At 40.9% G+C, this 13,341-nt stretch overlaps 1 protein-coding gene across 1 annotated transcript in view; it reads left to right on the top strand.

Moving 5' to 3' along the window:
* FAM120B (family with sequence similarity 120B) overlaps positions 1-12,977 on the top strand; it is a 109,745-nt gene extending 96,768 nt beyond the window's left edge. Inside the window, exon 12 of the mRNA XM_037817569.1 lies at positions 7,150-12,977. Coding sequence (XP_037673497.1) covers positions 7,150-7,162 — 13 coding nt within the window. The 3' untranslated portion in view covers positions 7,163-12,977. The remainder of the gene's footprint in view (positions 1-7,149) is intronic.
* Positions 12,978-13,341: the final 364 nt, after the last annotated feature.

Here is a 13,341-nt window from a genome sequence, read left to right as displayed (position 1 = left end):
TTCTACTTCTCTAGCTATTACCTCTTCCTCTTGATGGGACTGGCAGGGTTCTGGAAGAGCATATGAGACCAGAAGTGTTACTGTGGCCATTCTGGGAAGTCACAATCTCCTACACAGTTTATTTCTCTCTCTGTAAAAACATCTTCAACTCTGCCACCCACTGCTCTCCCTGTTGTCCTTCAAGTTCTTCCTCTCATTCTTCAAGATTTTAGCTCCTGTCTCACCGCCACTCTTTACAGCACAACTCGTGTAATAATTCTTGATGATTTCAACATTATGTAGACAATCCTTCCAACATCCTTCCTAACATCAGTTCCTTGACTGTCCCCCTCCCAGTGATCTTTTCCTACACCTTTGGCCTTAAAATTATCAATAACTTCAGCTCCTTCATGATTTCAGTTTCAAACACTTGTCTTCCAACCATTTCCGGCTTTTTCCTCTAGAATTTGGCAATCCTTCAGTCATATCAGGACCTCCAGACCATTGGTCCTGCCACCTCTTCACTGCTCCTCAACCACCTGTATGCTCACTTCCCTCCTTACCTTGTTTAAATCCCGTGGCCAGTAATCATAATGACTTATTCATATACACTTTTGTTTTATCGTGCTTTTGTGGTCAATGCACAAACCTATGTTAAATCCAACTCTCTGCATAGGGTGTGTGCCTAGAGAAAAACACACAATCATCCTTCTTGGTCTCAATGTAAACTCATGCCCACCGACTTCACGTGGACCCTCAGCACCCCCAGCAGTCATTCCACATTTCCACAGTCCACTCTCTCCCGCAATCCTAGACGACGGTTTCCCAGGCCCGTCTGTTCTCAGCCTTCCAGCGCTCACTCCCCTGTCCTCTTTACAGCTGGCAACTTTGCTTTCTGTACGTACCTCCAGCCACTTCTGCCCACCATCCAGCATCTGTGCATCAAGTCAGAACTCACAAGCAGAATACCAGGAGAAATAAGCAAACCCTCAGTGATAGAGGAAATACGCACTTTCTGCTTCTCCATGTGGAGGAGCCGGGGCCGGCCTCTCCAGCGGTGGACTCGTGGTCACACCCTCCCGTCTTCCTGCCCCGTGGGGCTGTGCCAGCTTTTCTCCTCCCTGTCTCCCAGGTCATCAGCTGCTTCCTCGCCAGCATTACTCCTCCCTTCTTACAGAAACCTTCTTCTAACTCACTGCTCTCCAATAAGCATGTCATTTCTTTCCTTTCCTCTATTGCAAAATAATTCTGAGCGCAGAATCCTATGGTAGGCCAAATTAGCATTCTAGAGAGGAAAAATTAACAAATTGTCAGGAATCAGAAAAGTTTTGACCCACAGAACCTAGATGCGTTTTCCAAAAGAAAATGGGTATGTTCTAGCAAAATGAGCACTTCATCTGACAGGACTACAGGGGGTGGAAAAAACAGTGTGGAGCAAAGAAGTCAGTAAAATTTATGGTACTTTCTAAACAGTTATTAGCTGTAAAAATAAACAAACTATTGAAGACTGAAATCCCAGATTATTACAAGGGAAGTGGTATTTGTGGGGAATGAAGATGAGAAGTTAAGGCATGCTAAATTTCTTATCTTGCTTAGAGAGGATATAGATTTTGATTAAAGCTAAATGTTTTCAGAAAAACGGAAGTTACATATGTGTGTTTAAATTTACCCACTAGAAGTAGATAGGTAGGTAGATAGATAGGAAAATCTTACAATTATCATAGCTTTTATGTTCCTGGTATCGTTAAATCAAAGTTCATTAGCAGAATACCAGGAGAAACAGATACAGTGATAGAGGGAATTTTTAACTTATACCTCTCTCAGAAATCAACAGCTCAAATAGACCAAAAATAGTGACATAAATTTGAGCAAGTCAGTTATCAATCATCTTCTAATAGAAACATATGGAACAAATATATGCCTTTTTATCTATATTCTTTTCAAATACACATGGGCATGTCACAGAATCTAACCGTGTGTTAAGCCACAGCTAATAGTAAAAAGCAGAAATCACAAAAGCCTTATTTTCTGCCAATAAGGCAACAACATTAGAAATCAACAGCGAAAGGATAAAAGGCAAAAATCTTTCCACTTAGAAATTAACCCACCATTCTAAATATCTACTGAGGAAATCAAAACCAAAATTACTTTGAGAGATATACACTAATAAAAGTGCTACCTATCAGAAGTTCATGGGGTATAGCTAGAACAGTACTTAAAGGAAAATTTACCAGCCTTAAATGTGTTCATTAAAGACTACATTGACTGAAAGTAAATGAACTAAGCATCCAACTCGAGAAACTAGTATAAGAACAACAAAATACACCTATGAGAAGCAGCAGTAAATGAGGAAGCAAAGAAATTAACATACCAGAAAAATTTTTAAACAGAAAATTTGATTTAAAAAAAAAAACTTGTTTGAAACTCCAGGAAACTTTTGGCAAGTCTGGTCAGGAGGGGGGAAAAGAAGATAAACAACATTAGAACAGGAAAGGGACCTAAATACAGATCCAGAGGTAATTTTTTTAATTTATAAGGGAACAGTGCCTAGAACTTTCTACCTGTGTATTTGAAAACCTAGATGAAAATGAACCATTTCCTGGTGCCTCAACATTTTTTAGCTCACAGCAACTCTCAATAAAAATTTGCCGAATGAATGAAATAATTTCCTAGGAAAGGAGTAAAGAAATAAAAACTCTGAAATGACAGTTAACCACAGGAGAAAAACTGAAAGGGGCTCACAGATCTTCTCCCCAGAAAGACACCCACAGCCAGAAGACTTCACACACAAGTTAACCAAATCTTTAATAATTCCCATGTTAGACTGACAGGAAGAGACAGAAAATGTACCATCTTATTTTCAGAGCTGCTCTGACTGTAACCAGGTTTAGTCATTCAGAGAGATCTAGAGAAGAACTTTCCAAAGAGAGAGCACAGCAGTTCCAAGGCTTTGCACATGGAGCAAACCTGCTGTCTTTGCAGAGCACGGCGGGCAGGAGGGAGGTGAGAGAAGAGGTCGGGGGTTCGGGTGGCAGCCACGCAGGGCCCATCACAAAGAATTCAGGTTTTACTCTGGGTGCTGCATTAAGCCAGTGGCAATACTTGGGGATGGCGTGATGTGATTTTTATCTTGAATCATTTTTCTGTAGAACTTTGTGGCTATTTCTCCAAAATAGCTAAATGTTCAGTGTGTCAGAGGAGAAGTTTGTTACTAATGCAACTTCTCTGTTTATTCCTTTGTAGATAATCTCTCCCCACCCCCATATGTTTCTTTGTTCTTTATCTTTTATTTTCTGAAATTTCAAAAGGATTTGTTTATATGTGAGGTTTTTGTTTGTTTTGTTGTTTGCATTAATCCTGCCTGCCAGCATGTGGGCCTTTGGTCCTTCTTTAGATCTGGGAAATTTGCTTATATATTTCTTTAATAATTTCTTAATGTGTTCTCTCCTGGAATTCTCATTAGTTGGATATAAAAACTAGAGAATTTATCTTTCATGTCCCATTTTCTTTCATAATTCCTATTTTTCGTTTTCAGCACTGTCTCCTTCAAGAATTCCTCAGCTTGATTTTTCCATCCTACTGATTCTTTTTTAATTTGAAGCTTAATTTGTATAAAAGTTAAATATTCACATGGTTTAGAGAGGCAAATATTCTATAAGGCATGTTTTTAAAAGAATAGCAAGCCTTGCCTACTTTTTCCCAGAAGTACTTAGTTATACTTTAAGCTTTTTAGGTGATTGCTTGCTAATAGGCTATATTTCTCTAAATAATATGCTTACTGCTATTTTTTTATTTTTCCATTTTAGGAATCATCTACTGAGCTCCTACTATAGTAGTTAAGGAATCTGTTCTTTCACCCCCGTCCCCCTACTCTCCAAATAGTTATAATTTACTGACCTGTGCCTGTCTTGCTGGTGCTCTGAGGCCTGCCACACAACTGCCACCCTTACTGTCACCTGGCGAATTTTCTTTATTCCTCTCTCGTGCTAGATTCCTGAGTCTCACAGCTTCGAAGTTCTTTCTTGGTTTCTGTTCTCCTCCTCCTGAGAGAAGGGGAGCAGGGGCCATAAACTTTTGAGAGCTCGCAGGTCCAAAATGTTTTCATTCTGCCGCAGCCTTGAGTTGAAACTTCACTGGGGTGTGTAAGTCTAGGATGGAAATAATTTTCTTAGAATTTTGAAGACTTTGCTTCATTGCTTTCCAGCTTCCAGTGTTACAGGTGAGAAATCCAGTGTTTTTCTCTGTGTGACCCTGATTTTTCTCTGTCTCTCTGTATTTGAAATATGACGATAAACCTTGATGGGGGTCTGTTTGTACTGCCTCGGTGCTGGGCACTCGATGGGGTTTTTCGATCAGGTAACTCAGTCCTTCATCGTGTAATGCGTGTCCCAACCATTAAATTGATCTTAACAGATCGCGGTGTCATTGCCTCAGTAAAACCTTTGACCTTTGGCTTTATTGTGGTGTCTGTTCTTGAGCTTAGAATTGTCCTACCTGAGCACAATGTGCCACTCGTGCTGCTGATGTCATGTTTCCCTCAGCATCTTGGGAGGAGAGAAGCATGAATCTGAGGGTTTTTCTTTCTTTGTGAGTGAGCTGATCACCTCAGCTTTTTTATGTAGTTCACTTTCTAATTTGCTGCAGCCTTCTTCTGAAGTCTCCACTTTCTGCCGTCCCTCTTCCTATGACAGAAACTGCCTTTGATGTACAGCATCCATGTTGTTGAACACTTTTTCTCTATCTTGTAATTCTCCAGTTGGCAGGTGCAGTTCTTTCTGTTGCTCTGCAATAACAGAAGCTTCAACTTTAGAACCGGTGTTCTAGATTCCACATTACTGATTCTCCCACGTGGGCTCCAACTTTCCATTTCCTTTCTTTGCTGACTGAAATATGTCATTGCACCTTCCATGCCTTAGGATGTATCTCCGGCATAAGGTAAAGGCAGATGCCAGAGAATCCACAGGCAGAGTGAGCACAGGGTCCTCCACCCCCTCTGAAGGGCAGTGTGGTGAGTTTCACCTTAGACACGCCACAGGCTCACCTGTTCAAATGTGCCGTGGAGCGGCCTGGTGGGCTCTCGGTCCCAGGACACCAGCCCCAGACCCAGGCAGCCCAGCTGCTCAGTCACACACCTGGTGACCAGCCAGCACCCCGACTAGCAGCACCCGTTTTCTGCTGCCCAGAGAAGCCACACAGACGGCTCTCCCATCTCAAGTGTTCCCAGCTGCCCAGCTGGGCCACGACTCGAAGCTAATTGTTTTCTTTCAGATCCAGACATTTTCTCTTAAGATATTATTTTGACAATTTTCTTCCCTTCGTTTTCTCTGTTCTCTTTTATTTGTCTCAGAGGTTAGACAGTATATACTAGTAGTATAGTTACCTTAAATTTTCTTTCCGAATCTCTGTGTCTTTCTGTTTTGCTTTCTAGAAATTTTTCTTAACTTTATCTTTCATCCCTTCTGTTGGTTCTTCAGTTTTTCTATTTTTAAATTCTGAGAAGGGATGGCTTAGAATGTTCCTTTTTATAGCATCCTCTTCTTTGTGTCATGGTTAAGATACTGTCTTACCTTTCTGAGGAAATTAATTGTACCAATAATTTTGTTTTATTTTGCTTTTCTTCTTCCTTCATAGACTATTTCTTCCAGGTCTCTTTTTCTATTTGTTTGTTTTCATCTTTGGTATTCATTTGAGTTTGTGGTGTTTTTTGTTGTTGTTTTTTTCCTTGAAAGCCTGGCAGTTCTCGAGTGCCCACTCTTGTTTACGAGTAGGCATGGAAAAGGCGATTGGCAGCCCGCAGGGGGCTCTCAGTTGTGGTCTTCCCAGTAAAGTGGTCCTCAGGGAATCCCTGATGTTAGAGCCACGGAGCTCTTTTATCTTGCATTGGTCAGTTTCCGTAGAGAAGGCTCTTCCAGTCTTTCCCTAGAGACAGAAGGGGGTGATGTAGTTAAGATAGCCTAAAGAAGCTCCGAGTGACCGTTTGAAACTGGCTACAGTAGAGAGGCAGCAGCTTGGACTGCCCCACAGGTTTCTGACTTGAGTTGGGTTAGGATTTCGGTAGGAGAGAAGCAGGTGTACGGCGGGAAGGCGGTCAGTCAGCTTTCAGGTCTGTTGTGTTTAAGGCGCTGGTGCTGACTGTAGGGGATCTTGGAACCGAAAGACATTGGATCCATTTCTGCTCTGCTATCTGCTGTGAATACACGGCCTTCACGTCTGTGATCCTCACTTTTCTCAGTGAGGACAATATTACCTTTCCCCCAAGATTAAATGAGAATATATAAACGTTTAGCTCTGTGCCACACACGTAAGAAGCACACACTGAATTGTTAGCTTTTGTTGGTGGAGGAGTCCAGGACGCTTAAGCTGGAGAGAGCCCTGGCAATGAGGAGTCTCACTCAGGATTATGTAGAGAACCAAGAACGGCTCTGAGGAGCTCCAGCCTTAGGGATACGATGGGAGAGGGTGAGTCTAAGAAAGGCAGAAAGTAAACCGATAATACGGTGTCACAGGTCGATGGAGAAGAGAATTTCAAAAGAAAAGACATCACCAACTGTAAACACCACTGGGACATCAGTGATTTATAAAATACAAGTGACGATACTGAACACCAAGGAGGTGGCGTGAGTTAGCTTACAGGTGCCTGATAAGTGACAGCTCTCGTTAGGTTAGGTAGATAGGCTGACGTGCTGTCTTTGGTTTTAGAGATTCGGAGCTCATTCGTGACCACTGCAGCACTCCATTCTGTAGGGAGTGTGGCCTGACAGGCAGAGGGAAGACTCTGCGATTCATTTTGGAATTAGTCAGAATATAATTGAGTAAAATATGGAATAAAAGTTCCCCCCAGTAAATCTTAAAATCTCCCCATATAAATTTACGCATCAGTTGCTACCCACATACATCCACACAAATCTAGAGTTTAACTAGCTTCTGCTCAGATCAGGAGCTGCAGCTGACAGAAAGCTCCCCAGCCTCGTAATAGAGAATAACATACCCCACCCCCGTTCCCTCCCACTGCACTTCATTTGCAGCAGGAAGACTAGGAGAGACACTTGACTGAAATGTGTAAGCATATATGGTGAATTATTTTCAGAGTCCCGGAAGTTTTCTCAGAAGATGTAGCTGGTCTTGATCCTCGCTCTGTGTCCACACTCACACGGGCTGCTTGTATTCCAGGTGGCCCAACTGATGATGCCACGCGCGCCGGAGCAGAGCAGAACCTTCTCGCGGTAGAAGGAAGCATCATTTTAAGACTTGGATGTTGAGCACAAAGTCAGTACATCTTGCTTATTATTCTACAGTCAAGATACATAATGAAATACCCTCTGTCTCTCTTACACATAACACATATGAAAGTGGTGTGCATTTTAAAGCTCCATCCCACTGTGCATTTTCACCTGCAGCATTTAGAGAAGGGATGACTCTTACAGAAACAATGAGACAGAGAGGCAGAACGAAGTGGATCAAAGGACATTCAGGCCTATGCTCCATTTAAAAGAAGAAAAAAACAAAAAAACCTGCTGGCCATCAGGCTTTTTAAGCCACACAGAAAGATGAAATATCACAAGGGTAGTATTTAATTTAAATGTTTGTAAATACATAGACATATATAGAGAATGTATTTTAAGAAAAGAGTAAAGAAACAAAGAAATTAACTTCTACGGAAACTCTCCTCTGGTCAGCAGGAGCCTCTCTGCGGTGCTTTGTTTTGCTGAGTAGCAGTGTTGCAAGAGGCCTTGAACTTTTCTCTCCAGAAGAAGGGTGAAGAATCACGGTGCATCATTGTAACTCTGTTCGCTGTGTTTGACTGAATGTTGGAGAGAAGCTCCCATTCTGCATATAAGCTTGGCTGTATTTAAAGCACCTGATAAGCACCGAGTGTCTTCTCACAGCTGTTCTGGAATTCATCACAGTCATCTTAAAAATACTATTTTCACAGCAAGTTATTTTCCTATAGTAGCTGGCCTAGGCCTCTGGATATATAAGTATTCTTCTAAAAGTTTATCAGTACTTACATGTGTGTCATCAGTGTTTCTAATATCATAGCTCCTATGTTTGGGTTCCTTTTCTGAATTGAAGAGTCTTGTCAAAAATGCTACCTTGTTGTTACTTCAAGGAGTTTTCCCTTTGGTGAATGGAAATAACTGGTTTGTGCTTACCACTTTGCTCCTAGGAATTTAGCCAGACCATCCGCATTTAAATGAAACAAACCTGTAGCAGCACTCATAGAAAATCTGTAAGAACTACAAAAATGGCAGTAGACAGAAACACGGCCTTACAGCGCACACGGGAAAGGGATACGGATACGTACGATGTCCTTCCATGTCAGAACGCTTTTTATCGCCCAGAGTGGTAAGCTTTAATATGGAAGAAATGCTGTGGCTGCACATAGACAGTCTAATTGGATTTCTCAGCCATCCTTTTTTTATTACGACTCTCAGTAATGCAAGCTTGTGATTTATTACCAAATGTAAGTAGTTAATCTAATACTACTGAGAAAATCTGACTTAATTCTTTGCTTTTGGTTTTAATTAAGATCCACCATTAAAATTCTAGATTCCAAAAGGACCTTGGTGATACAGTCCCACCCTCTTGGTAGCAAGTGAAGCTGGTGTGTAGGGCCTGTGCCAAGGGCAGTGGAACTAGGGTCATGGGTCTGGGGCCCAGTTCCCGTGTTCTTCGACTTCCCCCTTGTGTGACATGCCTGAGTCTCGTGTCTTCATCTTCAAATCAGTGGGTTTCCTTTAATTCAGTAGTTCTCAAATTTGAGTAATATGTAGACCCCCTTGAAAAGAAAGAATAAAGCTCTGTACCCTACGTGTTGATCTGTTATTGTCATTCTAAAGTGTTTAAATATGTGCAAACATCAATTAGAGCTTTTCCTTAATACAACTTTCAGTCCAAGACATTCTATCAATTAAATGCAAACAAAATTATCAAACAAGTATTATTCCCACAATACCGGATGGCTCTCCCCGAGCTGGCGGCACCAGGGAGACAGGCTGACTCAGGGCTTTGCCCAGTCAGCGGGCTTCGGACTGGGTAATGGCCAGTGAGGAACCCTCCTGTGAGCTGAGAACGGAAAGACGCCGCAGGCCAAGTGAGGAGACGTGGAGGGCAGTCAGCAGAGCCCGGAGAAGAGGGCCAGGGACGAGCAGAGCTGTGCTGGGGGAAGCCAGATGCAGGAGCAGCAAGCTGGGCAGCCCAGCAGAGTGGGAACCCACTGCCCAGGAGACCCACGGGGGCTGAGCTGCCGCGGGTATCCGTGAGAGTGATGGCGCTGCTCGGATGGTTTCCTGTTCATTCTTGCCCCTCAGTATTCGTAATATAGATTCTGTCCACCTGGGTGAACTCACCGTCCTTGAACTCAGAAAGGCCCAAATAGAACATCTAGTGTTTGCCGGAACGAGCGTTAGGGTCTGGCTTTCCACCTGCTCTCCTGCTGACCCGCTGCCTTCCGTTAAACACGTCACGTATCTTTTATCTGTGGTGTTTGAATTGTTGCGACAAGAGCCAATTCATGTATTGTGTGGTTTAAAATAAAGAACAAGAAAAACACTTTGGCCAGTGGCAGTTTTTAAGTCTCAGATAAAGTATAGATTTTAAAAGTAGTAATTACTCGAATTTAATAAATCAGATTGTTTTTCTTCAGGTTTCAGCACTCCAGGGGTAATTATACTATTATACCATAATGAAGTATTTTTAAAGGAGACTGGATGCATTCACTTTTTTTCCCATGCTCTGAACTTTGGGTTTAAAAGCTCTTTCAGGCACCTGCCACAACTTCGGGAGGAAAGCAAGTAAGCAAGCACCAACATGGCCTGACTGTCACAAAAAAAAAAAAAATTTAAACAGGCAGAAGGGAAAAAGCATACTTTCTGCGTGTATGGTGGGGTCCGTCTTTTGTCATGTGTTGTTGAAATAAAATCTTCTGTTTGTTGTTTAGTTTTCATTTATTTCCACCCTGATGGAAAGACCTGGATTTGTTGTTTTAGCTTTACTTTCGAGCGAAGACTCTCTAAAATATTTTGTCATTGTCTGCTCCAGGAAGAGGAGCTTTGTCACTGTGTTAATGTTATTGTTATGCAACTGAGCTGTGCTCTGTTCACCAGAAAGAGATGAAACTATCACTTTTGTGCTCCTTTAAGAAGCCGGCGAAAGTTCACAGTTCCCCGGCTCCTGTGTGTGGAGAGAACAGACATCCGTTTGGCTCCACCAGGTGCTGCGTTCACCTTCCTAAAAGTTGTTTGCGCCTCTCGGGGGCCTTGATGTTTTTAATCCCCTCTCGTTTGATGCAATGTTGGACACCCACGTTATGACCCACACACTCCCAGACCATCTGCTTCCCTATCACATTAGCAAAAGCTGAAGCGTGCCTTTTCTTTCTTGGCGTACGTTTTCCAAATGTTCCTGGAAGCACTTTGTAAAGCATTGAGAAGAACCCAAGGACTGGAGGCTAGCCTTTCAAAATTGACCGCGAAATTCAGTCAAACTGTGATGAAACCAGCCAACAGTTGGCAACCATTTCAAGTTTTTTTTGTTGTTGTGCCAAGTGCACAAGAAGGTCTGAGATTACTAGACATAAAGTTACTCATCAGAATCTCTCTTAGTCTCTTGTGAGGGCCAAGGGCCTGGTAGCTTGTGCTCATCTCCATCTTCCCCTTTACTGGCTCCTCACTGCGCCCGTGGCTGATTTTATTCGCTCTACCACTGGCATCCAGGAAATGGGACCACGAGGTGCATCTCCTGGTGCTAAAACCAGAGGGCTTTTCCTTCCTCTGCCCGGAGAAACCCAGCCCTGGGAGTCCGGGTGGTGAAAGCCGGCCATCCTCAGAAACTGATTTACCTCATTTTGCCGGCAATTTATGGATGTGAGATAAAAAAATTAAAAATTGACTTTGGCTTTCTTTACCTGGTAAGTCATTTGAACTAAAAAGAAAGAGAAGGCCTTTCACAAATAAATCAATCTTCATTTATTATTTCACTAGAAAGCCCCTTTCACCTAGAGAAACTGAGGTAAGAAGAAACCCCATAAACACACACACACACACACACACACAAGACACATGGGTGATACCTGTTGGCAGTGCCTGGGGACCAAACTCTTGGCAATGCTGATGGTTTTCAGGCATCTTCCATATGTTCAGCATCCAGCTGTCAAGTGACTTCTTTACTCTTTACTAGGAGATCAGAATTGGAAAGCAAGGATGACCCAGCCCCAGTTGTGGCTTTAAATGGCATGAGATAGCTAACTCTTCATTGATGACATCTTCACATTTGGACCCAAATTAATTTTCAAACTCAGTTTCCCCTTTAGCGAGCTGTTGAATTTTAATAGTTTTCAATAAGACTAAAATTGTTCAGGAAAGAAAAATCACTTCCAGGAAGGCTTAATTTACTATAGGTTTTCTCGTTGACTGTCTCTGCTATTTGATTGTCTCTTAATCCCATTTTATGTGACCAAATTTAGCACCAAGACTAACACCTAGTAAGTATACTGGGTCATTCCAGCTTCTTGAGTCCATAGATTCTTTGCTTTAGCATCTAATATGTAAGTATAAAATGGTGTGAGACATACCCTCCCTTTTCTCAATCCCTGTAGCTATTAAAATGTGGAAAAAGCAGATAATCTTTCTAGTTCAATCAAATGTTTCAAGCCACAGCCATTGTGATTCAAATCAAGACAAAGTCTTTCATATGAATGAAGAGATGATTGAAAAAATTTGTCATCGAATTAAGGTCTTAACCTAAGTTCTTTTCAAATGTCCTCTTGTTTTCTCCAGCTAATTTCTTCATGTATCAGATAACTGTGTAGGTGATAAGAAACTGAACAGAAAGTTTGGATTTTTTAATGTGAAAAGGAAATGTGGTTTTGATGGGAAAGGGAAGAAGGTTTTCAATAACTTTGGAGTTGGTGATCTGAAAAAAGCCTAATTCTAAGGAAACTGATTAAAATTGCCGAAAGAGGTAATTACGCAGCAAATTTTTTTTCATCCTAAAATAAAATTACCAATTTATAGTTACAAAATTTTATTCTGAGAAAGTTTTACTGCCGAAGTCATACTTGTTTTTTCTTAGAAATCGTCTTCTCCCTTTACTCTTACAAAATTCTGGTTTTTATATTTCCTTCTTATAACATTTTGATTTTTCTAGTCTTGAGGCTGACTTAAGATCATGCTTTATCTTAGGACTGGTGAGATGAGGTTGAGTTGCTGGCTATTCATAAATTATAATCAGCTGACTATAGAACTAGATATTTCTGGGTTTGTGTGAATAATTGTTACAAAGATCATCTTCCTGTTATGTTTGGGTACTTAAGTATTCTTCTTTTAGAAAGAAGATGTGGATCTATACCAATAAAGCCCTCAAGTTGCCAAAGACTACACCAAGTGTATAAAGATAGAAATTAGACTCTTGGAAAATGGTGTCATTTTTATCCGTTCCCGATTATTTCCCTAAAGCAGCAGTTCTCATACTTTTTGGTCTTAGAACTTCTTTACACTTAAAAATTATTGAGGACTCCAGAAAGCTTTTGTTTGTGTGAGTTATTTTCTATCACTTTATTAGAAATTGAAAATGACAAATTTTTAAAATATTCATTTTAAAATATCAGCACACCAACTACATGTTAACATTTGGGAGGAGGGACTTCTATTTAAAAAAATTACAGTAGCATTGTTTTTCATTTTTACCAATTTAAGGTCTGGTTTTATAAAAGGCAATTGGGGTCTCGCATGTCTGCGTTCAGACTATTGCAGTGTGTTTTGGTTCGAGTAAAAATAAAGAAAATCCATCCTCACAAATATGTAGTTGGAAAAGCCGTATTTCAGTAACCTTTTCAGGGAATTATGGATATTCTTTAATACCACATCAAAACAACACATTTGTAAACAGCTAATTGCAGTGTGGAATCTGAAACCGTATCAGTGAACTTTTTGTACTCTGTTATGTTAAAATCCATTGTTCTGTCTTGCACTTTGAATAAATATTTTTCTTATGCACAATTTTGTAACATCATACCTTGGTCATTTGGGAAATACTGGTTCACTGAGATATGCAGCTCAATCAAATGTTGATACAGTTCATTATACAATGTCCAAAAAAACTCACATATGTTAATATTAACACCAGTCTCATCAGAAAGCTATTAGATATTAGGAAACTCTCTAGCTCATTGTGGCTGATACGGGTTTTCCAAAATTCTAATTTTTGCTTAAAACCTCAAATTTTATCATTAGCAACAAATACTGTCAGTTTTTTTCCTTGAAGCGACAGGCTTACTTTTTTCATTTTCAAGAAAATGTTTGCCAAAAACCAAGTCTGAATAATCCTAGTTTGTCAATTGTCCTCTCTAGTAAAAATAATGTT

Source organism: Choloepus didactylus, chromosome 24 (genome assembly GCF_015220235.1).
Source record: "Choloepus didactylus isolate mChoDid1 chromosome 24, mChoDid1.pri, whole genome shotgun sequence".
Lineage (NCBI taxonomy): Eukaryota > Metazoa > Chordata > Mammalia > Pilosa > Megalonychidae > Choloepus > Choloepus didactylus.
The sequence above is the reverse complement of the archived record's forward strand: the minus strand, read 5'-3'. Positions and strand labels throughout refer to the sequence as shown.